This window comes from Neofelis nebulosa, chromosome 1, assembly GCF_028018385.1.
Source record: "Neofelis nebulosa isolate mNeoNeb1 chromosome 1, mNeoNeb1.pri, whole genome shotgun sequence".
Lineage (NCBI taxonomy): Eukaryota > Metazoa > Chordata > Mammalia > Carnivora > Felidae > Neofelis > Neofelis nebulosa.
The window spans coordinates 172079803-172105858 of NC_080782.1; the positions used below are offsets into that span (position 1 = coordinate 172079803).

Here is a 26056-nt window from a genome sequence, read left to right on the forward strand (position 1 = left end):
GGAGGAGAGAGAGAGAGAGAGAGAGAGAGAGAGAGAGAGAGAGAGAGAGAGAGAATGAGAATTCCAAGCAGGCTCTGCACTGTCAGTGCAGAGCCTGATGCGAGGCTCAATCTCACAAACCATGAGATCATGCATGACCTAAGCCAAAATCAGGAGTTGGTCGCTCAACCTCCCGAGCCACCCAGGCACCCCCAAAATAAGTTTTAAGTTTACCTGTTAAATTGGTTCATAATTCTACTAACTTTAGCCCCAGTTCACCTATACACATGCAATAATGATTTTGCCTTGTTTTGTTTTGTTTCGTTTTGTTTTTTTAAGTACTGAAGGCACAGGGTCCAGGAAGGAGCCACCAAATTTGACCTAGCTTCTTAATTTATCCTCTTGCATCATATGGGACATCGGAAATGTTGCCTAGTTCCGGAAGCTCTTTGTTGCTCAGCTTTCTTTTTGCTTGAGTGAAATATGTGGTGACATAGCACCCAAAAATGATTGCAATTTTGTTTATTTCAGATTTTATAAAGCTTAAACTAGTAAAGTATTATTATTCCTGTTAAGGTTGGAGAGGGGATTTTTTTTTCCCATGAAAACTATAGTGGACTAATTGGGACCAAAATACCCACTGATCTATTCAATGCCTACATGGTTTGAGGGGGGTTAGGAGTAAGTGAATTAATAAGGGCTCACAAAGTGTGATCATTCTAACCTTACTTGTATGGATTGAGCACCTTACAAGTCTTGTCCATATGCTTGATGCTAAACTAAGTGCATTAGTGAGATTTTATGACTTATCCTAATACTGCCAGGCTAAATCCTCTTTACTGATGACGTTTCTCTGCTACTGCTGGTACCTTTTCCCAATTGATGACTTAAAAAAAAACAACACAGCCTTTATCACTAATTTAATGTTGAGTAGGATTTTTTTTTTTTTTTTGAGAAGTCTGAAAATAGCTACTTTAATTACTTCTCACTTTCCAGGATCCTTACGCTGGGCCTAGGATTTCTCATTATCCCATTTCTCCCTGCAAGTAACTTGTTCTTCCGAGTGGGCTTTGTGGTTGCAGAAAGAGTCCTGTACCTCCCCAGTGCTGGGTACTGCATGCTGCTGACTTTCGGATTCGGAGCGCTCAGTAAACACACTAAGAAAAAGGTATTGGTCCAGGGTGGTGTGCCATTCATACCCAAGACGACTGGCTAGACCTTCCTAATGACATTTATGGTATCTCTCTGTTCCTAAGAAATTGATTGCTACTGTCGTACTGGGAATTCTATTCATAAACATGCTGAGGTGCATGATTCGCAGTGGTGAGTGGCGAAACGAAGAACAGCTTTTTAGAAGCGCCCTGTCTGTGTGTCCTCTCAACGCCAAGGTATGTTGACTGCCATGTTTCCTGAGAAAGACCTTCCTAGCATATACTTTAAGTTGAACAGCTGAATAAGAAGAAGGTCCCTTTACCTTCACACAGAAGCTAGCATAAGACCATGACCAAATACTCGGGTTTTTCTTTGGTTTTGTTAATGATTTTGATAAATTCATTACACTTCCAGTTGGCCAAAATAATTCAAAAGAACTCATTAAAATCAGACAGCGTCAGTGAAACTGCAGGTTACTTAAATGACGTTTTGCCCATCTTCCAGTTGGTCCAGTCACCCACTGAAATGGTAGCAGTGAGGTGGCCGCACACATCCAGACTGTGGTTGGGGGAGGGGCAGAGTTTGAACCTCAGAACACGTGCCAGGGCCACCGCCTCAAGTCTTCCTCCGGTCTGTAACTTGAAGATGACTACACCAGTGAACAGGCAGCACTTTGGCTCAGGAAGTTTAAATTATACCGTCTGATGTGCAGTATTACACATTTCTGTTGCCTGTGGCTTCTCTGCTTGTGATTCCTTTTGTCAGATTAGGTAAAAATAAATGTGTAGGCTTGAAAATTGGCAGTGTTTTTGTTGAAGCTGTTTGGTAGGAATGTGTTTCACTTGTATTCTTGATGAATCCAGTCTCTTCATTTAACCAGCTGTGCCTTTTGGGGCAAAACGAAACTGCTTTGAATTCTCAGTGCCCTTTTCCATCAAGGGGAGATCATGTCTGTCTCCTGGATTTGTTGTGAGGCCTCAATGAAATATGGCGTCTGAAGAGCTCTAACGTGGTAGTTAGAACATGGTGGGTGCTCAAGAAAGGTTAGCTTTTTGAGGCTCGTTTTAGTTTTGGTTGTCTCCTTAAATGAGAAAATGATACTTGGTCAAAATGGGAGGCCAAGGGGTTAGGTTAGAAGAATCTTCTTTTGGTATAGAGTATTCGTAAATAATGATACATTCTGCCTCGGGTCATCAGAACATGAGTTCCTAGCATGCTTAACTGTGATCCTGTAGGAGGAGAAAAAGAGCTCTCTGGAGTTCTGTCTCATTTCCATAGTCTATATTTAAGAGAAAGCAGGGGCACCTGGGTGGCTCAGTCAGTTAAGCGTCTGACTTCAGCTCAGGTCATGATCTTGCCATTCGTGAGTTCAAGCCCCACATCAGGCTCTGTTCTGACAGCTCAGAGCCTGGAGCCTGCTTCAGATTTTGTGTCTCCCTCTCTCTGTGCCCCTTCCCTGCTTCTGCTCGCTCTCTCTCTCTCTCTCTCCCTCTCTCCCTCCCTCTCTTTCTCTCTCTCAAAAATAAATGAACATTAAAAAAATTAAAAAGAGAGAAATCAGTGATTTCAGGCAAAATTGTATGAATAAATCTCATGAACGGTTGACATCCTATTGTGATACTGAAGTGAGGAATAATGTAAAAGGTGCTAACTCTGTCTTTTTCTTGGATTAGAAAAAGAAATCTTGTTCATTTTTTATAGTTAAGAGACTTAGATAAAAGAATGCATTCCTTCAAGCTTTTATCCTTAATTTGATTTGCTGACCTATCCATTTATTTTATGCTACTAAAAATAAACTGCCTGTGATTTAATTTCATAAATGTTAATAGATCTGCTTTATTTTTGCTTTTCTGTTTGAACAGCAGTAATTATAGCTTCTATTTATAAAGTTCTTCCCCACAAGGAGCTCAGATTTCTTTGTAGAGGCTCTATAATTAATCTCCATTATCCTCCTTCTAAGGTTTTTAGAGAGAAAGGTTTTATTTTCTTTATTTTTCCAAATGGAAGAAACTGAGGCATAGAAGGATGGAACTGATGTTATCTAGATTAGTAATTTAGGGGGTAGATAGAGACCTGGTATGATGTGCCACCCAGGTTATGCCAGTAAGTCAGGGGGAGGGACGACCTAGGTGATGTTCAAGCCTATACGTCTGCCCTAGGATGTGATCTCATATGCTATAGGAAAGAAAGCACGAGGTGTGCACACACCACACATATGTAGTTTTCTTTTTTAAATTTAAGACATACATATAGGACCTCATCTTCAAAATGGACCCGATGGTGATCGTCCTTTCTAAGAACATTTTTCAGGATTACCTTTCAGTCTGAGCAAGATGGAGGTTTGGGGTTTTATTTTTGGTTTTTTGTTCGTTTGTTTGTTTTACTTTCCGCTCTAAATTGCAGTGTAGAAAAATCGTCTTTACTTCCTTTTTTTTTTTTTTTTTTGAAAAAAGCTAGGCTGATTTCAGGGAAGAGACCTCATTTAAGAAGATACCAGTTTCCTTCAACTCTGTTGCAGGAAATACATTTTCTGTATTGGTTTCCACTTTATATTCACTGTATACGAAGTAAGTATTTGGCATCTGGCTCTGGATTAGGCCCAGAATTACAAACTGAGACTCAATCTTTTTCAAAAGATGGCAGTATCCACATAGGCAGTGCCAATGCCCGGTCTGCAGTTGAATTATCCACATTGCCTTGCATATGGTAGGCACTCAAAATTAGTGATTGAATTGAGCCTTGTGGAAATCAAATTTCTTTACCCTACAATGGATGAGATACCAAGTATTTAATTATATTTACAGTCAATTTTACTTGTTAAGGCTTAAAAGGATGTGCCACTTTGTATCAACTCTGAGATACAATTCTAAACTTTTTTAACCATGAAAAGGATCATCTGCCACAATGCGGTATTTCCTTAAGGATGAGCCAGGATGGGCTATAGGATTTTTATGTGTTTAAAACATTTTGGCATGGAATGTTAGCAGAAAACTTGAAACAAACTGGTTTCAGCCCTGGAAAGTCCCTTCCATTGTTGATTTACAGGTCATGGGGCTACAGTGGACATCTTCGTCTGTGGTTTCTGTGCTGGCTTTTTTTTTTATGTTTTTATTTCATTTTTGAGAGAGAGAAGCAGAGTGCAAGTGGGGGAGAGGCAGAGAGAGAGGGAGACACAGAATCCGAAGCAGGCTTCAGGCTCCGAGCTGTCGGCACAGAGCCCGACGTGGGGCTCGAACTCACAGACTGTGAGATCATGACGTGAGTCAAAGTCGGACGCTTAACTGACTGAGCCACCCAGGTGCCCCTCTTTGCTGGCTTTTTGCCTCCATCTATGAATCATAAAAGCTAGAGGGAAAGTTCGAGAATAAACAGGCTTTTTCAGTCTCTTACATTGCGTGGAAACAAAAATAACTTACTCTTTAAACACTGTTTCAAGTGAACTGTTTAGGAGGGCTTCTTCAGGGGGTTTGTTTTTGTTTTCCAGTGGGTTATCTGGAGACCTGTTTTCTCTTCAGATACTTCCCTCCATATAACCAACCCATAGGATGAGGCTGGGCCGATGAGACTGTTCATATCAGTTCTTAATTATGGAAAGCTTGCCTTATTGGGCTGGATCAGACTTTTAACCAGTTCCATGGAAATAACTGCAGTCTGCATTTCTGGAGCACTCCTTTTCTCTCTCCCCTGATCTGGGTGGCTCTCCCTGGCATTCTGGGTGTCTAACAGAACCCCATGTATACTGCAGAGGGCAGTTGAACTCTTTGTCTGAGCTTCTTATTGAGAAAAACAGAATTTGCCCAGAACAAAGGAAAGCAGCAGGAGCTTAGGGGCGGAAGAGGCAGGAGTTGTGCTGAAGTCTGAGTAGAAGCTGAATTTGTATTCTGGGGACCACAAGCACATTGCTCACTGGTGGGTTCGTGATATGATTCTTTTGTGGGGGGACGGGAGGAGAGGTAAGCACGTCCAGGCTGGGGCTGGGAGAGGCACAAAATGAAACCATTTAGAGCACACTTTATAAAGCACATGCTACTCCCGTAGCATTAGCTATAAATTTGAAGATGTTAATACCAATGAATGGACAATAGTATGGCTCAGGAAGTCTAAATTACACCGTGTGCTGCACAATAATACATATTTCTGTCACCTGTGATTTCTCTGCTTGCGATTCCTTTTGTCAGACAGAATAAAAATAAACGTATAGACTTAAAAATTGGCAGTTAAAAAACAAATCTCTGATACATACGTGCTCAAAGAATGTCACACTGTTCCATACCCTTCCAGAAATATTAGTATTTTTGAAGACATGCTGTAACTGTAGGTTAAGATTGATAAGACAGGATATGGTTATATTTTCCAAAGGGTTTTTGAAGTGTTCCAATGTAATGCTACTTGAAATGTGTTCAAACCATTATTGTGTTTCATGATATATTAACTAGGGCCGCCATAACAAAGCACCACAGACCAGGGGCTTAAACAAGAGATGTTTATTTTCTCTTGGAGACCAGAAGTCCAAGATCACGGTGTCCTCACATGGTCTCTCCTCTGTGCACGTACAGTTGTTGTGAACCCACAACCTTAGTGTCTCTCTCTGTCTTCAAATTTCCTCCTCCTACAAGGACTCCAGTCAGATGGGATTAAGGCCCCACCCCAACAGCCTCATTTTCACTTAATTTCCTCTTTAAAGGTCCCGTCTCCAAATATAGTCATATTCTGAGGTCCTGGGGGTCAGGACTTCAACAGATGAATTGGGGGTGGGGGGTAGAATTCAGCTGTTAACATGCAACAAGAAACATTATTTACGTTATGAAAAAGAACAGATGGCATGAATGAGTGGGTCTAGAAATCACCTCAAGCAGTTGGCCCCGTCCTCACCCAGCACCCTCTTTGATGGGTGTGATATGGTGAGAAAAACACAGGTTTCGGAGCCTGGCTTCAAATCTAGCACCACATCCTCGGGTGAGATGCTTAATGATGCCGTAGCAACCCCTCAACCTGGCAGGGCTGCGTGCAGAGAAGACACGCGTGCACAGTGCCAGCCCTGCACGGGCCCATGGCACCCTTCAGCACGTGCTGGCTGCCAGGACCCCTGTTACCATGAGCTGTTGAACGAACTTCTGTGGCATCATCTCCTCTGAGATTGCTATTGGCCTGTACATTGGAAGCCTCTAAAAGGAGCATCAGTAAATACCTCTGATAATAGTCCCGTGGGTCTGCCATTCTGCTGCCCTGCTGTCATTTTGGGTCCCGGCCGCTTTCCTTGTAACTTGTCCTGAGCCCATGTACAGTTGAGAAAATGCCCTGTGCCTTCAATTCAGCTGACTTGAGAATTTCTGGTAGCTTTGCAACTATGAGTCCAGTTTCTTCTGGTCTCCCTTACCACCCTCCTCAATCGTTACAAACGCTCTCCTGAGCCTTTCTACCTCTCTTGTTTTACCGTGAGACAAAATTCTCATAACAAAGTTAACCACTTTAGTTCTTACAAAAAAAATTAAAAATATAATTACCATATGATCCAGCAAATCCACTTCTGGGTAGATGCCCATAAGAATTGAAAGCGGGATCTCAAAGACATGTGTGAACATGCACGTTCATAGAAACACTGTTCACAGTAGCCAGAAGATGAAAGCAATCCAAGTGTCTGTCCATCGATAGACCAATAGATGAGCAAAATATAGTGTATGCATGCAGTGGAATATTCCTCAGCCTTGAAAAGGAGGGAAATTCTGACACGTGCTACAATGTGGATGACCCTCGAGGGCATTATCTACGTGAAACGAGCCAGTCATGAAAAGACTGTACAATTATACTTCTGAAAGGGATCTAGAATGGTCAGACTCATAGAAACAGAAACTCAGAGAAACAGGATGGTGGCTGCCAGGGGCTGGGGGGAGGGAAAGACGGAGAATTACTGTGTAATGGGTATAGAGTTTCAGATATGCAAGATGAAGAGAGTTCTGGAGGTTGGTTGCACAACAGTGTGAATATACTCAACCTTACTGAACTATACACTTAAAAATGGTTAATCACTCAAAAGTAATTAAACATTGTCAACAATACTAAGATTAAAAACATTTTTAATGGTTAAGATGGTAACTTTTATGTTTAATTTACAATTAAAAACTAAAGAAAAGTCTCCCATGTGTTTTTCAGAATAAAATGATCAGTATTAAATCCCTTTTTAAATTACCCATTTTATTTATTTTTTAATATATACATATTTTGAGAGAGAGAGAAAGAGAGAGTGCACGAGTTGGGGGAGGGGCAAAGGGAGAGAGAGAATCCTCATGGAACTTTGTCTCACAATCGTGAGATCATGACCTGAGCCAAAATCAAGAGTCTGACGCTTAACCGACTGAGCCACCCAGGTGCTTCTAAATTAACCATTTTAAAGTGCACAATTCAGTGACATTTAGAGCATTCACAGAGTGGTGGGACCAGCACCTGTCTCTAGTTGTGGAATATTTCATCACCTCATTCTCTTTCTGTTGCTGTATTATTCCCTGGTGATTTCTCCAGCTTGTAGTTTGATTAGAGAGGTGGAAACAAGAAGGTCTTATGGGATCTTTTCCTCCCCTGGCTGGCTTGCTTCATGTGATCACATGACCCGTGGCTGTACCGCCTCTGTCTCCCTGCCACACTGGTGTCCCCAGCCTGCTCCTCTCCTGAGCTCAGGTGGCCATCTTGGTCTCTCTTCTCGGATTCTCCAAGGACTTCGAAATCAGCTTGATTCCTATCCCCCCCAAGCAAGCTTAGTCACCAGTCATATCTCCCTGCAAACCATAACATCCACTCAGTTCTGGAAGTTAGAAACCTCGAGTTCATTCTTTAAGTAATTTTTTTTTTTAACGTTTATTTATTTTTTTGAGACAGAGAGAGACAGAGCATGAACAGGAGAGGGGCAGAGAGAGGGAGACACAGAATCTGAAACAGGCTCCAGGCTCTGAGCTGTCAGCACAGAGCCCGACGCGGGGCTCGAACTCACGGACCGCGAGATCGTGACCTGAGCTGAAGTCGGCCGCTTAACCGACTGAGCCACCCAGGCGCCCCTCGAGTTCATTCTTGACACGCTTCCTCACTCTTATCAATCCAGCAGCAATATCTGTGCCTTTTACTTCCATGGTATTCCTCAAATTCCTGTGCTTCTTCCACACCACCCTAGTACAATCTGCTGCCCTCCTTCCCCGGGACTGTCACCTCAGGCTCTCCCTGGACCCCTGACATCTGTCTCTTCCCCGCTCATGTGTTTCCCACAGTGTGACTAATTTGTTATAATATAGCCCTGATTGTGACCCTCTGCCACCCTCATATACCTGGCTGTTGTTATGGGTTGAATTGTGTCCCACAAAAGACATGTTCAAATTCTTACCCCTTGGTACCTGTGACTGGTGGCTCTGCAGATGTCACAAAGATGAAGTGGTAAAGGGTGGGCCCTTCATCCTGTGTGACTGGTATCCTTATAAAGACAGACACAGACACACAAGGAGAAGTCCATGTGAAGACGGAGGCAGAGATTGGAACCGCTCAGCTGTAGGCCAAGGAAATGCCAAGGCCTTGCCAGCAACCGTTAGAAGACAGGAGAGAAGTATGGAAGACTTCCTCCCTCAGAACCTCCAGTGGAAACCAACCTTGCTGCCCCTTACTCTTTGCCTCTAGAACTAGGAGGGAATAAACTTCTGTGGTCTTGGGCCGCCCTAGTTTGTGGTGTTTTACTCTGTCAGCCCTAGGAAGCTCATGTACTTACATGAGCTTTGTACTGGCCTATTATTACTTCTGGGCAGAGACTAAACCAGACCTGTCACAGCTCGGGATTCCCTGTGCAGCCTGCTCTCCCATGCCCTCCCTGGTCTCCCTTGCCCTCTGCACTCCAGTGACACTGGGCTTCTTATAGTTGCTCAACTAAACACACTGGGCTTCCTCACAGCACTGGAGCCTGCCATTGCCTGCCCTGCCTGGCACACGTACTGCAGGGGAGCCCCGTTACCTAGTGACCCCCTTCAGATCTCCCAGATCTGCAGGGCCTTTCCCCAGGACAGCCCTCCCCAGGCCCAGACCAGGCACCACCTTGGGGACCCACCTTCCTCCACAGCCCCAGGTGCCTTCTAGTGACACACTTTCCAACAGGGTCATTTGACTCGCAGCCTGGGCTCCAGGACTCGGGTCTGACAGGTTTGCTCATGACTGTATCTAACTGCCAGCAGCACTCGGGCTGTCAGCATCAGTCATTACCTGAAGGAATGAGAGAGGGAGAATTTCATTAGTATGAACTAGAATGTTTGCAATACTACAGTAGAAGGTATCCTGCAAGAAAGGGCTGAATTTCTTTTAGATACAGGGCCCTGGGTAGCCAGTCAGTTGAGCGTCCGACTTTGGCTGAGGTCATGATCTTGCATGTGGGTTCGAGCCCCACATTGGGCTCTCTGCTGACAGCTTGGAGCCTGGAGCCTGCTTAATATTCTCTGTCTCCATCTCTCTCTCTCTCTCTCTCTCTCTCTCTCTCTCTCTCTCTCTGCCCCTCCCCTGCTCATGTTCTCTCTCTCTCTCAAAAATAAACATAAAGCATTTTTTTAAAATACAGAATTCTTGTTTCTCCCTCTCACAGCCACATGTGGTTGGATTTTGCATCTCAGCCCCAACAGGGGATGTGTGGATGAGAAGAGGGGGACTGAGGGTTTAGCAATAAAACCAGTCCCACTTTGTAATTTTTGAGTTCTCCTTAGTTAAATATCCTTCTGTTGTACCTGAGTGATATCATCTGCTCATTGCCAGCCTGTCCTTTGAATCTTATCTTACAGGGTGGGGGATTAAAGCATGACCCTCGCCTGCCCTTTGTAAGATTTTAGCCAAAGTTCTGATGGGATGGGGTTTTTTTTGTACCTTTACCTTTTGTTTTTGGTTCGAATCTGTGATAGGTACCCGTGCTCTGAACAAAGGTCTATCAGCTGTTGGCCAAGTTTTTATCTGTATTTTCAGGTTCACTACAATGTTGGCAAAAACCTGGCCGATAAAGGCAATCAGACAGCTGCCATCAGATATTACCGGGAAGCTGTGAGGTACTGCAAGCTTGTCTCATTTATATACATGTCTAGGATTTACAAAGACCCCCGACTTTCAGATATCTTTGCCAATTCCTGACAGTTAGTGAAGACTATCAAGCTTTAACAGACAGCTTGGTTTCTCTCTCTGCTTCCAGATTAAATCCCAAGTACGTTCATGCCATGAACAATCTTGGAAATATCTTAAAAGAAAGGAATGAGCTACAGGAAGCGGAAGAGCTGCTGTCTTTGGCTGTACAAATACAGTAAGCATTGTTTTCTACAATTATGCTGCATATAATTAAGTTGCATATAATTATGCAAAGTGATGAGCTCCTGCATTCTGGGGTCTTAGCCTTTCTTTTCCTTGTTCATCTTTAAAAAAAAAAATTCTCTTCCAGGCCAGACTTTGCTGCCGCGTGGATGAATTTGGGCATAGTGCAGAACAGTCTGAAACGGTTCGAAGCCGCCGAGCAAAGCTACCGGACGGCGATCAAACACAGACGGAAGTACCCGGATTGCTACTACAACCTCGGACGTTTGGTAAGCGGAAGTTGGCTGTGGCTGCAGAAGAAAAGCTTGTGTTTTGGGGTTTTTTTTCCCCCTTTTTATAATAAAATGACAGAAATAACCCCCATGCTAGCACCCTACATCTTATAAAGTTTTCTCACAGACGCTTATCACTGGAAGGTAGCTGTTGGATTTCCTTGTCTGTAACTTTCTAAGCTCTAATTAGAGAACAATTCAACTTGAATTACCCAAGTTTAAGTTATCTCAAAGGCAACAGGTTAAACCAAGGAATAAATTAGAATTTTTTAAATCCCTTGTGCCCTATAAATCAGTACTCCAAAGGTCACTTCCTGATAAACATCAGTTTTCCCTGTTTTTAAAACACGAATAAAAACGGAGATTAAAAAAACAAACCCATAATGTGGTTTCTGAGCTTCCGACTTCTCCTTCCTCCAAGGACAGCTCCCTGGGTCCCCAGGCATTTGTACTAACTGTTCTCCCCATAAAAGAGAGCTCGGGAGGATTTATTTGAAAGGGCTTTGAGATTGTCCAATGGAAATAGGAAAGAATGTGTTCCATAGAGACTTTCTTCTTTTATTTACTGACTAAAGAGCTGATGACTCTTGATTTTCTTTTCTTATACTTTATTTCTTTATTCAAATAAATATTACAAGAGTAGCTAATACAAGAAGTTCAGTAATCTTAAAATCTGAAAACATGTATTGACAAATGATGGTGAAATAGATCAGTCATCACTTCTGAAAACCCTCCATGAGGATACACAGCTTCATCCTTAAAGCTCTGGATTTTCCTAATAAGGAAAAGAACTGTACACATAATGATGTGATTTGATGGAGGTAGAACTAACTTCACTGTGGTGATCATTTCATGATACACACCTGTATCAAATCATCATCTTGTGCACCTTAAATTTACATAGGTTAAATGCCAATTACATCTCTATAAGGCTGGGAGGAAAAAGACTTACCTACAAAGAGAAAAATTCTTTAAACAAGAAAGATTATATATTCTCCCTTCAGTTAAGCTTTTAATTGGGTTTCAAGAAACTACATATGTTCATCATATATTCAGTTTGATTAAATGACACATTGAAGAGAAAATTTTTTGCTCATTTTAGCCAAACTGGAATGCATGTATAGTGATGTGACTTTTTTTTTTGAGAGAGGGAGAGGTGCAGAGAGAGGGTGGGGGGACAGAGGATCCAAAGCAGGTTCCACACTGACAGCAGAGAGCCCAACACAGGGCTTGAAGTCATGAACTGTGAGATTATGACCTGAGCCAAAGTCGGTTGCCCTGTATACTGGGGCACCTGTGTGACTCAGTCAGTTGAGCATCCAACTCTTGATTTCGGCTCAGGTCATGATCTCACAGTCATGGGATCAAGCCCCACGTCGGGCTCTGCACTGACAGTGTGGAGCCTGCTTAGGATTCTCTCTCTTTCTGCCCCTCCACCGCCCCGCCCACCCCCGCTCTCTCAAAATAAATAAATTAAAAAAAATTTTTTTTAATAAAAGAAGTTTATATATAATTTTCCAGATTTTATCCAACCTTGTGCACAGATAGGATTACATCAAAGTTGTTTTAAAGAGATGCCTATTTATCTTCACTTTAAGGGTCCTGAAGACTTGCTTTTATGGAGTCCTTGTGTTATCAAAACAAGTCAGTCCCAAAACTGGTTGAACATCCAAGTCTTTCCACCCATCCTGGATTTAGGGAATCAGAGGCTCCATAAAAGATCTGTATTTACAAAACAAACCAACAAAATTCCCTGGACATTTCAATACCCTGTTGTTGGCCCTGCATTTGGGAAGCAGATCTATCTGAGCTTTGAGCAGACAGACTGATCAGCTCAGAGCAGAAGAGACTATTTGGGGAGGACAACCTAGAAAACATGAGTTGCTTTAAGATTATTGAAAATCCAGTCTTCAGTTATTACCTTGATGGGAATATGTTTGGTCTAATCTGCTTTGTGTCTGGACTGGGTAGTCATGATTGTGCACATTGCAGAGGCAGAATTTTATGAACAGGGGAAACAAGGTGGCAGGAATGTGTGGCTAATGATGGTGACGTTCCACCTCTTCCACTGTGCACACATCACTTCAAATTATGCATAGGTCACTTTAAATGGGCAGATACCGCTAGTGTTCTAAATTTTAAAGTGAAGTGGCTCCTGTATTTATTTTTCAAAGAATATAAGATGTGTTTCAGCTATGATGTATTCTAGGAAGCTTCCATTTCTATATACCCACTCTAGTGTGGAAAAGAGGAATTGTTTCTCCCTGGGCATGGAGGAAAGTGACAGTAATGTGACTAAATCCGTGCAACAGCAAGAGGTTTAAACAAGGAAAATTGATAGCAGGCAATTCCTGTTGTCCCACATAACTTTCTCCAGAGCCACTTGACCTTGGCCACATTTCTGTTTCCTTCTACATTTTAAAATTCTGATCTAGTTACATACATTGATGTTGAAGCAGCTTTCTCTGTGAAGCCTGAAGATTCAAGGAGAGCTATTATTCTAATGAGAAGCTGTCAAAGAGGGATAAAAAAGTTTCCTCTATCCTCTTAGGTTCTTTCTTTGGGGCCCTGCAAACCAGACTGACTACAGATTAACAAGAGAAAAGAAACAGAGTGTATTAACACATGCATCATGCATACACAGAGGAAAAATTCAGTGATGAGTAACTCAAAGAGACAGTTAGAACTTGGGCTTATATAGCATCTTAACAAATACATTTGTAATTAAAATACATTTGTAGAGAAGTGACAAAAGAAAGGAAGATGTTTTAGACTTCCAAGGGTGGCAAACTATCAGAGGGTAAATGCATATAGAAACTAATGAAGGTTTGTGTGGGTCCTCCTTCGTGGCCATAGGGGATTTATGGCAGTCCTTATGTCACTGTTTCTGCTTTGAGTCAGATAAGGGAAGCTCCTGGAAGGCTTCTTTCTGCATCTGTTGAATCTCAATTGTCGTTAGTGCAATAATCCTTATGTCAAAGTGGTATATTTGGGGAAGCACATTTTGATACCCTACATTGTTCTCTCTGAGGAGGATGGTGGGAAGACAGTAAAACTTCACCTATAATGATATAAGTAGAGACCAAAAAATTCAGGCACAAAAAAAGCAGGACGGATCCTTGCAAAGTTAATGAAGTGAGAATGGGGGATGGGAGCAAATTGGGTATTTTCTGAGTACTTGCACTGGGCAGTTATTACAGGGATTACTGTTTTTATTTACTGTGACTATTACACTAATACCTGCCTGACATTGTGTTTGATATCCATATGAATTCTTTCATTTTTTTCTTCAGCGTTGAAGGTAGCTTTTTAGATTATTGTTTGCAAACTGAGTGTATCTGCCTATAGTCTTCTAGGTTATACTTTCAGGCTCTAAAACTTAGCAGTCTTTTTCTTTCCCCTAGTAACTGCCTGTCACTGCAATTCCTTGGGGTTTGGAAAATAGAGAATTTATGCTAAATGAACCCTTTGTAAGAGTTATGTCCAAAGAAAGGAAAATAGAATATAAGATTCAGGATTTTATCCATGTACACCAGTCCTTGGGATTCATTCCCACTTTCACATAGAAGATCATCTGTTGTATTAAGTGTGTTGAGACCTTGTACCACTCTCTATGTGTATTGTTTACTAATTATGCTACCATAAAATGATCTTCCTATGTTCCCTTCTGCCAACTGCTCTTGCTTATTTAAAGATTTTTCTCTCCATTGTTGTTTAATTATCCAGCTTTTGCCTGCTTGACAGCTTAAAAGCATTAAGAGCTTAATCTTTAACAGATCAACCAACACATTTATATATTGGTGAATAAGACGAACTTAATAACAAAATTTCTTTTTAAAAATCCTCTTTAGGGGCGCCTGGGTGGCGCAGTCGGTTAAGCGTCCGACTTCAGCCAGGTCACGATCTCTCAGTCCGTGAGTTCGAGCCCCGCGTCGGGCTCTGGGCTGATGGCTCGGAGCCTGGAGCCTGTTTCCGATTCTGTGTCTCCCTCTCTCTCTGCCCCTCCCCCGTTCATGCTCTGTCTCTCTCTGTCCCAAAAATAAATAAAAAACGTTGAAAAAAAAAATTAAAAAAAATAAGATAAAATAAAAAAATAAAATAAAATAAATAAAAAAATAAAAATCCTCTTTAGTCACTCTTTAGTAATGACAGAAATGTGTTTTGATTTCTGCGCCCATATAAGAAGGGAATATAATGCAGTTTTCTTGTGAAATAGAAAATTAGGAAAAGCTGGATTATTTGGGATACGTTACTATTAGAGAATTGCAGTAATAGTGTCTGGAGGCATTACTAGAGACAGTTCATTCTGCAAGAACTGATTGTATGTATCAGTCAGGAGCCATTTAGGAAAACAGAAGCTATGCGATTTTATTTTATTTTATTTTATTTTATTTATTTTATTTTATTTATTTTTATTTTTTAGTAATCTCTACACCCAACATGGGCTCGAACTTACAACCCCAAGATCAGGAGTCACATGCTCTTCCTAAGCCAGCCAGTCACCCCTATGCTAAGTATTTTAAATAGAGAAGATTCAGTGCAGAGAATGGGTTAGACAACTGTTGGAAGGCTGGAAGATAGAAGTGGTTAGATGACATGAACTGTGAGAGTGTAAGGAAACCCTGTAGCATTGGGGTAACAAACAAGAGGAAGTGGTGCCACCAGAATAGAAGGGCTCAGAGAGGGGGCTACCATCTCAGGAGCTACCATAATCTCAAGAACTAAGATCATGAAGAAGGACCACTGCTTCCAGCCTGGAACCATGGAGGTGGGGGGCAGGGGGTAGGGAGTGGGAGGAATTGCCCCATCAGATGCACTGCCAAGGAACAGGAGCAACAATGGGAGAGTGGGGGAAAGGGCCCCTCTTCAAGCCATCTGATGTCACCTGTGACTCCTGTTGGCAGAAGCCTAACAAGGGGCCAAGTGGCAAAGGACTCTGGGAAATGCATATTGCAAAGTATAGAAGGATGGGCATAGAGCTAAGAGGTAAATAATGTTCTCATTGCCTGTCTACTTTCTGGATGGTAGTTCTGGCTAAGTCACCATTTTCCTTGGCTTCCCTTAAAGTGTTGTTCACTTTGTATTGATAATCTAAGAAGGGTAAAGGTTGAGACAAAATAAAAGTAAATTTTGCCCAATTCAGTTTGTTGTTATTCTTCAGTAAATAGTAATAAGAAGAAGAAGAAATAATAACCTATATGAAGAATTTTGTTGTTGTGTTAATGAAGTTATGTTGGTTTGCCTGTGTGTTAGAAAGAATGTCATCATAGATTTTGCCCAATTAACTCCAATGAATGTCACTTGCTAGAGAGAATTGACCAAGAAATCAGTGGAAACTCAGATATAGGCAATTAAATGTTGATATAATTAGCACCCTAAGTTATTTTATTTTTTGAACTTTTCACATCATTTCCTTGTTTAAGGGTGAAATATTGTGACCTGAGTTTCTGAGCCTCCTGAGAAATCTGACAACATCTTTAGCAAATGGATATTTGTAAGGTTTCCATAATTAAAACTTTCTTTTTCTTGCATCATGTCACCTGTTTACCATGTGGGTCATGAGAAAATAAAAACGTTTCTGTCCTCTAATGAAAAGACAGACTTGCCAGTAAGGAAGGAAATTGCCTTGACCTTGGATAAATTGTTACCGTGTGTAGTTTTTGTAGAGTGAAAGGAAGTTCATTCAAATAAGACATGGGCATTTGAACGGAGTTAAGGCAAGAGGTTCACCTGCTAAAAAATCCATCATTTTCTGCCTCAGAATGCTTTTATTAACTATGCAGATTGAGACCCAGACTTTCTGTGCTGTTGTCAGTGTTAAACAACAGGCCCTCTCAAAAGAAAGCAACAGATCATTCTCTCTTTCCAAAAGGAGGCAAACAGGCTTCAAATTGCCAAGATGGGGGTGCCTGGCTGGCTCCATCAGTTAAGAGCGTGTGACTCTTGATGTCTGGGTTGTTAGTTCGAGCCCCACGTTGGATATAGAGATTACATAAAAATAACATCTTAAAAAAATTGCCAAGGTGTTTCACATTGCCGCTTAAGATTTTTCCAAGGAGTTTACTGAGTATGTCTAACACACTCATCGTTTTCTGTGTAGCTTAGATGTAGGCAGAAACCGCCTACTAGAACATTCTTCACATGGCGAATTCGTCATATGTAGCTGTTAATCACATTAAATATTTATTTACCCCTTTAAATAATACCTTATCAAAGATAGACTATGTGAAGTCTTTCTGTAAAAAGAATAATGGTTCGGTTTTTAATTTTTGTCTCTCTAGTAGTCTCAAATATGATTTGACACCTGGGATCACTAAATTATGAATTATAGTTAAGAGGTTATAGGCTTGGGAACTAGACTACCTGGTTCTCATCCCCACTCTGCCATTTCTAGATGTGTAACTTTGGGCAAATTACTTAATTTTTCTGTACCTCTGTTGTTTCATCTGTAAAATGGGGATAGTTATGTACTTCAGTGAGGTATTTTGAGATTCAGCGAGTTAATACGAAAAATTAGAAGTTCTGTAATTATAAGTTAGGCTTGGTAGGGGTTTGGTTTTGGGTTTGGTTATGTCGTAGAGGAAGCAAGAACATTGGAATACTGATTTTTGGGGGCCATGCTTTGTTTCCAGTACGCAGATCTGAATCGTCATGTCGATGCATTGAATGCGTGGAGAAACGCCACTGTGCTGAAACCAGAGCACAGTTTGGCCTGGAACAACATGATCATACTCCTTGACAATACAGGTACGGAAAGGTGAATTAAATACATTGGAGGAAATGGAGCCATGATGCGGTGCCATTGAATACTTAGGAAACAGATTAGCGTGCTTTTTCTTTCTCTAGTGTGTATTAGTTTTAAAAAACTAATATGGGGTAGTACAAAAATGTCTGTTCTTCTAGAAGACAGAGTTTCCTTTGACCTATTGAAACAGGTATGTGTGGGAAAATGACACTTTACCTGGAATTAGTGCTGAGCCAGGGGTGAAGATGGGTGCTAAGATCTCGTTTCGTCTGAAGTGTGTTATCTAGCATTGCCCGTCCCCAGGCTAGAGGCACCAAAAGAGCAAAACTGGCTTCTGGGTTTACGACCTGTGAAGACCATGCTCTAAAGTTCATGGACTGTTGTCAAAGGAGATGCCCTCAAACCTACAGTCAGAGTCATGGGTCATGACTTCTGACCCATAGGATCAGAAGGTTCTTTTAGATAGGATGCTAACAGACTTGATGATGTGGTTCCTCAGCCCAGATCTTAGCTCGGTCAACCAGGAGTTACCCTGCTCCCCTACTTTTGAAAATCCAAGCAGCCCATAAGAAATGATAGTTTTAATTTGGCAGAATTTCAAGCTGGTGAGCCATCTAAGCAGTGCTTCTAATGAAAATACAAAATGTATACTTCGATATGATAAATACTCAGTTATTAAAGTGTTACTGTGGATACTCTTATGGTGCAGACTTGTTTTCTCCGATGTGGGTATAACTGGTATCTGGGAAAAAATTAAAACTAGGTTTTATATGCTTTTAAAGAATTTAATCAAAAGCTGTTTGTATATTATGTTAGAATTGCACTAGACTGCAGTATCTTTGCAATTTATGGGGTTGTGTGTGTGTGTGTGTGTGTGGTGAGTATGTATACGTGTGTGTTGTGCTATGTGTATGTGTGTTATCTGTGTATATGTGTGTTATGTGTATATGTGTGTGATGTGTGTGTTGTATGTTTGTATATGTGTGTGATGTGTGTGTGTTATGTGTTGTGTGTGTATATGTATATGTGTATGTTGTGCTGTGTATATGTATGTAATGTGTGTGTATTGTGTGTATGTATATGTGTGTTGTGCTGTATGTGTGTTATCTGTGCATACGTGTTACATGTTGTGTATGTGTGTGTTGTGCTGTGTGTGTGTTATGTGTTGTGTGTATGTGTATGTTGTGTGTATGTATATGTGTGTGCTGTGCTGTATGTATGTGTCATCTGTGTATATGTGTGTTATGTGCCATGTGTGTATGTGTCTGTGTTGTGTGTATGTGTGTGTGTGCTGTGTGTATGTATGTGTTATCTGTGTGTATATGTGTTCTGTGTTGTGTGTATGTGTGTGGTGTTTGTGTGTTGTGTGTATATTGCATGTGTATATGTGTGTTATGCATTCTTCATTGATTTTCTTAAGTCATGCAGTACAATGTTAACATTTTTTTTTTTAATTTTCCTATGTTTTCCTTGCAGGTAATTTAGCCCAAGCTGAAGCAGTTGGAAGAGAGGCGCTGGAATTAATACCTAATGATCACTCTCTGATGTTCTCGTTGGCAAATGTGCTGGGGAAGTCCCAGAAATACAAGGTGTGTAAACTGCAGACCGTGATTTCTTGCAATTAATGCCAGCATCTGACAGAAGCCATAAATGTTACTTCTGCCCAGTTAAATTCAGAAGTAGGCAAAAACAGTGGGGGCAGTGTACCAGTGTGGCTTGGTCAAAAAGATGGATTTGCCCAAAAGATGGATTTGCACAGTCAGACTTTGTGTCCTTTCTCATCAGAATTCATCACCATTGCTCAAATGTGGGGTGGGGAGGAGAAGCCCAGAGAGGAGGCAGTGATGCCCCAGCCCCAACCCTGGCACAAAGTTGTTTGATTTTGTCCCTCGCAGGCAGGTGGGAGCTCTGATTTGTTGGTGTGGTCTTCTGCACAAAAAAATTCCAGCCCATGGGGAATGCAGGACTGGTTCTTGCCCATTTAGAGTTTTTCCTCATCTAGAGTTAAGCTGTAGGTCATCTGCAAGGCCCTGGACGTGTCTGACCAGTGGAACCAAAAGATACTAGATCCAGGCTCCCAGGACTGGCCAGGAGTGACAACTGTGAATCAGAAGGCGCACGGCGCCCTGTGGCCTGAAGGGGACTCTGTGTTGCTAACATCAGTGATCTCAGACTTCAAACGTGCGGCTCAGAACCAGTGAGGGAGTGTATTAGATACAAATGCGCAGATTCCTCCCCACAGGATGCTGTCTCAGTCGACAGGGTGGAGTCAGGGACTGTGCACTTGCAGCTAGCATCCTGGGTTTCTAACACAGATGCTACAGAAAACACACTTTCAGATGCAGTGCCTTCATCCTCTGTGGCAGCAATTTTTTCTTTCAGAATCAGGAGCTGTATCGAATGTTGATCACACCGGGCCTAAAGGAAGTGATTCATTCATGTGTGTTCCATGTTACTTAACTTCTCCTCTGCTCATCACATACCATTATCGGCATAGTTTTCCAAAACAACAGTAAGATAGTTCATGCATGTCTCATTTTTAAATATCAGGGAGTTTGATAGCCCCAGTTAATATTTTGATGTTTCTAGATTTTGCTCCAGAGATGACTTTTTGAGGGGGTTAATTTTTATTTTTTATGGACTTACCTGTATAGAACCAGGGAAAGAAGGCAAGTTTTGTGGTTTTCCCTTCTACCGACCTCTCCAGGCATCCCCGTCAGCCTGGGACGGGTCGGGAGTGTCCAGTGACCAGCTACAGCCAGTCATTTTCAAGATGCAGCCTATGCAACCATTGTATTGATTTTTCTATCACCCCACAGCCTATAAACTAGAACTCTATTAAGGTGACAGAACCCACGGTCCATTTGGCTTCCAGTTCATATCATTTTTTTTTCCAGATAAAGTAGAAAATACTCCATAGAGCAGAATGGAGAAATGGGTTTCCTATTTCTCTACACATTTTGCATCCTAATTGTGTAGGCCAGGGTGCTGAGCCTAAGATGAGAAAACAGAAGATGAAATCCGAAATAAGAACCTTGCAACAGTTCTGCCAAAAGGAGGGACGTGATGTTACTCCCTGAGCTGTGGTGTCAGCCACCGGGTGCTTGCTTCATATATTGTTTTAAGTTCAGGATTTGGAATTTAGATTTTCCTCTCACAATGCTGCAGAAGTCACCTCCATTGCTATTGGTCAGATACTTCTAGCCCGTCCTTGAAGGGCACTGGGTGGGGACTCTCTGCAGAGGTGGCAAGGTGGTGGGGACTTAGGGATGGAGAGTCAGGACAGGTGTCTGCTGTCTATATAACTCACTTCGCCTAAGCCTTTGCTGTTCTGTATTATCATTAACTTGACAAATCTCATTAGTGAGCCTGGAGACTTCGTGAGGGCAGAGCCCCAAGTTCCATTTTTACAACTCCTCTGCTATCCAGCGTGCTAATGGGTATTTATTAAGTGCCCGGTTACAGCTGTGAAATGGCTGAATGCTTCCCACATTTGGCCGTGAAACATTCAGGCTTCCAGATTCCCTCTTAAGACATTGATGTGCACAGTGATCTGTATCTGTGCACAATGCCTTGTGCCCCTGTGATTATGGGGCAGATTGTCATCTGAGCAGCCCTGTTACCTAACAGCAGCCCCTGAAGCATCCTTTCATGGCCACCCCACTGTTACATAACCGATATGGAAACACAGAACCTCTCTTTCCTCCTGATGCCCCTTCTGTCAGTGTGCCATTTTTAAACTCGGGAACTTTGACTTATTTTTTCCTCCCCCATCATCTCACTCAGCCTCCTCACACCCCCACTTCAGGCTCTGCCTTGCCAAGAGTGGCAGCCCCCCAAGACGGTACAAGCCCTGCTCCCCTCTCTACACATGCCATCCTGAACACCACCATGTCCTCCAAACCTGACTCTGACTCCACGTCCTCCTGAATGGTGTCCACACTCATGGGCATTTCAAAAATTCCTTAAACGAATCCAGAGTCCCCCGAGAACTCCTAACTTGCTTTTTCTCTCTCCATCAGTTGTCTCTAATTAACTCTGCTTCCTTTGCAAGTAGAGAAGCATTTTAAAGTAGATTTAGATTCCCTGGACTTCCTATTTCTCAGATTTTAGATTAAATGGTAATATTTGAAAGTCATCAGAAAGCATAGGTACTTAGAAACCACTCCAAATCTATGCAATCCATTTGGTTTCTTTTTTACCAGCATACCTAATATGTCAGGAAAACCTTACACTTCCTTGAACGAGTTTCAGCGACCATAGTTTGGAACGTAGACATTGACTCTGAGCTCCGGAAGTGCTGTTTGCTGACATCTTGTAACAATGTCTTCATTCAGTCCTTTTTGGACAACATCTCCAAAATATAAAATTTTCTCTGCCAGCTCTCTCTAAAAAGGTTGTGGCTTCAGAGCTGTTTGCCCAAATGCCCAGCCTGTTTCTCAGGAGTACCATGGGCCATCACAGGGCAAGGAAATTGGTCCTTCTACACTTTATAAAATGCACGATCCTAGATATTTTCCAGGAAGCCCACCTGGAAAATTCACAGAAGGTGCAGCTAGAAGGAGCAAACCTGTCCCCCATCCACCAACTTTAGTTGTTTAAGCTTACTGTTTGAAACTCACTAAAGCATGTGTGGCCCTTCAGTAGCACAAATGTAGACGGGTGTGAGTAGCTACCCCCGGCAGATGTCAGCAAAGAACAGTTCGGCATCTTTATCTCCCAGCATTATGGTAGAACGGGACCATCCAGGCAGCCATGGTCACATGATGATCAGGTAAAAAAACACTTGGCCATGCCTTTTTGCAGCCCGATTGGAAATGAGCACTATTTGGAGGAAATGCAAGTCTATACAAGAACCAGTTCACACACACCAGGGGCATTTGGTCATGGTCACATACAATCCTGCGACTGCTTACGTGACAGGTAGCTGTCTCTCCCTGCTTCTCCCTTATTTTTTCCAGCTGAATGAGCCCCTTCTGGGTTGCTGAGGGGTTATGAGTCTTGGGGGGATTAAATCGGCCCCAGCTCCTACCTTGAGAATCCTAGAAATGAATTCATTGATGCTGAATGAAAATGACGCTTTTGTGGGTGTCCTCAACAGCCTAGCCCTTTCCTGGTCATTTGACTCTGGCTCATCCTCCATGCACCCTGAATCGAGCTACTTGCTTCAAGTTGCAAACTTCCAGCCACTTCTGGGAGGCAGGCGGCAAAGCTCATTAGCATATTCGTGCTCTCTGTGCAGCCACCATTGCTCTCCGTTGCCCATCTTCCCCCTCACTATTGTTCTGTCCCCTTTGCCCTGTCACACACTTCCCTGATTGCCCTTCAGAACCTCTTAACAGGGTATGGCCCCGCTGGCCTTCCCAAATGTTTCTGGGAGAAGGATGCAGTGTCACAAAACAAGGACATTAAATGTTTGAAAACTGTACACAGCAAAACTGTGTGTTGCTTTTGCATCAGGCAATACCTTATTTTTTATATCATTCTTCAGGAATCTGAAGCTTTATTCCTCAAAGCAATTAAAGCTCATCCAAATGCTGCAAGTTACCATGGCAATTTGGGTAAGGAAAATTTTCAATTTGAATCATATCAAAAGTCCGTGTAAGTTTAAAGAAATGGGTGCATTTCTGTAATATCAATGTAGAGAAAGTAGTTTTTAACAAATCTAGCCTGCACTGGTCTTTATAATCTGGTTCTAAGATGTGGGTTTTTTTTTTTAAGTTTATTTATCTATTTTGAGAGAGAGAGAGAGTGCAAGCAAAGAGGGAGGGACAGGATCCCAAGCATTCTTTGTGCTGTCAGCCCCATGTGGGGCTCAATCCCACAAACCATGAGATCATGATCTGAGTCGAGATCAAGAGTCAGATGCTTAACCGACTGAGCCACCCAGGTGCCCCTTTAAGATGTGTGTTTTTTTTTTCAAAGAAATTATTACATTAAAAAGGTAGCAAAATAGTAGTCCTATGTATAAGTTATAACTGTATGACCAGACCAACACCCAAAATTCCCCACTCAGTTTATCCCCTTCTTATGATAAACTTCGAGTTTCTTTCTTTGTGTGAAAGATCCTAGAATGTTAAACACAAAATTACTTTGGAAGTTTCTGGTCTCACTTACATACTTTCCTTTATTCCATAGAGGACCTTCCATTATAGCCTGGTCTCCACTGTGTTCTTATGTTCTCTTAGGTCTCTGCTAAAAGTGCATTTACAGGGGTGCCTGGGTGGCTCAGTCCTTTAAGCGTCTGACTTTGGCTCAGGTCATGATCTCACAGTTCATGGGTTCGAGCCACACATCAGGCTCTGTGCTGACAGCTCAGAGCCTGGAGCCTGCTTCAGATTCTGTGTCTCCCTCTCTCTCTGCCCCTTCCCCACTCACATTCTGTCTCTCTCTCTCTCTCTCAAAATGAAGAAAGATTTTTTTTAAAAAGGTTATAAAAAAAACAAATTAAAGTGCATTTACAAATTACAATTTACATAAAACTATCATTTTATGGTCATATCTTGATGTGAGTGCCCTTATTCCTAGCTAGCCACAAACAAGCTAGTATTTTGACAAAAGATGTAGGGGAATCATTATTCAGATGCTGGACTTGGTGCACGGTCGGGGCCCTGAGGCATACCAGAGCCCAGCCATATCCAGCCTGACTTCCTGGAACTTTCATGGCAACTTTGAGAACCTTGATGTAATCTTACTTTCCTTCTTTATGTAATAATGTTGCTGTAAGAAGATGGGTCATATCTAGTGATCTGCAGAACCCCAGGAGTAACGGGAGGTGGTTAAACAGACAATCACCAGGGAATGTGGTTATTAAATAAAGTTGGCGGCACAAACAATATTATTTGAAACAATGATTTTTGAAAACTGTATGTGTGTGTGTGTGTGTGTGTGTGTATATATATATATACGTATATATATACGTATATATATATATACATATACGTATGTATATGTATATATATATATACGTATATATATACGTATATATATATATGTATATATATATATAATTTTTTTTTTTTGGCACAAGTGGTTGGGAATACTGTAAGGTATTCAGAAGCATTTCCAATGAAATCCCTCTCTTGCTATTTCAGCTGTGCTTTATCATCGTTGGGGACATCTAGACTTGGCCAAAAAACACTATGAAATCTCTCTGCAGCTTGACCCCACTGCATCAGGAACTAAGGAGAATTATAGTCTATTAAGAAGAAAGCTAGAACAAAAGCAAAAGAAAGACGTCTGATCCCTTTTCCTTCATTTGTTGTTTGTGTGCATGAGGCGTATCATTAATATGATATGGTTGTGTTTAACCATTTAAAAGTCTTACATGTTGTTTATTTGTTTTTTTTTTCTATGAAAACAAAGACACGCAAAAAGATTACAGCACCAGCAGTATACTCTTCTTGAATGCTCGATGTGGTTTTTGCATTGAAATTGTATTTTTTCAGACGACTCAAATGTAAATCCTAAAATTCCAAAAATGAAATCTTTTTTTAATTAAAAAGAAAAAAAGAGAAAAAAAATTAGGTGGAGCAGAATGTAAAATTAAACCTGCATATGGGGTGTGAGCCACGTTGTACAGAGACTAACACTATTAAATGTAAATTGTGAACAAGAAATCATAAATGGACTCCCACAATTTATATAAATATCGAATATGTCTGTATATTAGAATTTTTATTTAATGACAAGAAAAAGTAAATTAAGATTTTTGTTTCTTTATCTTTTTTTAACGATAGACTATGAATTTCCCTTGTAAGGAAATATATTTATTTGTATTTTTATGTTTTAAACAGGGCAAATAATTGAATGAAGAATGGAAATTTTAACATCTAGTATATTTATATACTTTCCCATCATTGGAAGACACTCACTCCTGCAATCATTTTTGGATTCTCCGATTTGTGCAGCTTCATGACAAAGGAAATTATGTAGTATTCACATTCTATATAAGCTGTTGGTATTAATAGTAAATTCAAGCCATGCTTTAGGCAAAAGCAGGCAGTCAGCCTGATGTTTTTGTTTTTGTTATATCCAGTATTAAGAGGGTTACATATCTCTGTAAGTTGCTTTTTTAAGTTTTTAGCTATAAGGCAGTGTTCTGTTCAGCTTAATGGAACCACAGTCATCACTATATCCAGGAAATGCAAGAGGTAGATTTTGTCTTAAAAAGAGCCACATTTGGGGAATTTGTGGTATTTTTAAGAATTGAATTTTTTTCTATTTTATTTGATCAAGATAATCCTTTTTGCTTTATTCTTCTGTATATGGTGTTAACCTAATGCTTTATGCAACCTCTATAATATCTTATGCAGTAAAATTATTACACAGGCTGGTATAAAAATGTATTGCCTTCTTAATAGGTGATTTTCAAGTTTATGAACTTTGTGTCTTCCTTTCCCTTAAAATGAAATCCAAGTGACCAATTCATCCTTTTTCATATGTGGCTTCTCTTTGGTGTTAGAGACCATTTAATACAATTGTCCTCTATCCAAGTTTAGAGAATGGGATGAACGGATTCACAATGAGATGAATTTAATTCTCTACACTCACATTTTGGAGAGCAGATCTGCAATGAATTGTAATTTAGAAATTGTGACTT

The 26056-nt window shown here is 41.3% G+C and overlaps 1 protein-coding gene across 4 annotated transcripts in view; it reads left to right on the forward strand.

The window, feature by feature from the left end:
* Positions 1 to 25884, forward strand: part of TMTC4 (transmembrane O-mannosyltransferase targeting cadherins 4) — a 66372-nt gene extending 40488 nt beyond the window's left edge. For all 4 annotated transcript variants that reach the window (XM_058743581.1, XM_058743590.1, XM_058743605.1 and 1 more), the window contains exons 10-18: positions 976 to 1147; positions 1236 to 1367; positions 10102 to 10181; positions 10322 to 10429; positions 10565 to 10706; positions 17342 to 17456; positions 18931 to 19043; positions 22946 to 23015; positions 24549 to 25884. In XM_058743581.1, the coding sequence (XP_058599564.1) occupies positions 976 to 1147; positions 1236 to 1367; positions 10102 to 10181; positions 10322 to 10429; positions 10565 to 10706; positions 17342 to 17456; positions 18931 to 19043; positions 22946 to 23015; positions 24549 to 24697 (1081 nt within the window). In that variant the 3' untranslated portion in view covers positions 24698 to 25884. The remainder of the gene's footprint in view (positions 1 to 975; positions 1148 to 1235; positions 1368 to 10101; positions 10182 to 10321; positions 10430 to 10564; positions 10707 to 17341; positions 17457 to 18930; positions 19044 to 22945; positions 23016 to 24548) is intronic.
* The last annotated feature ends 172 nt before the right edge of the window (positions 25885 to 26056 follow it).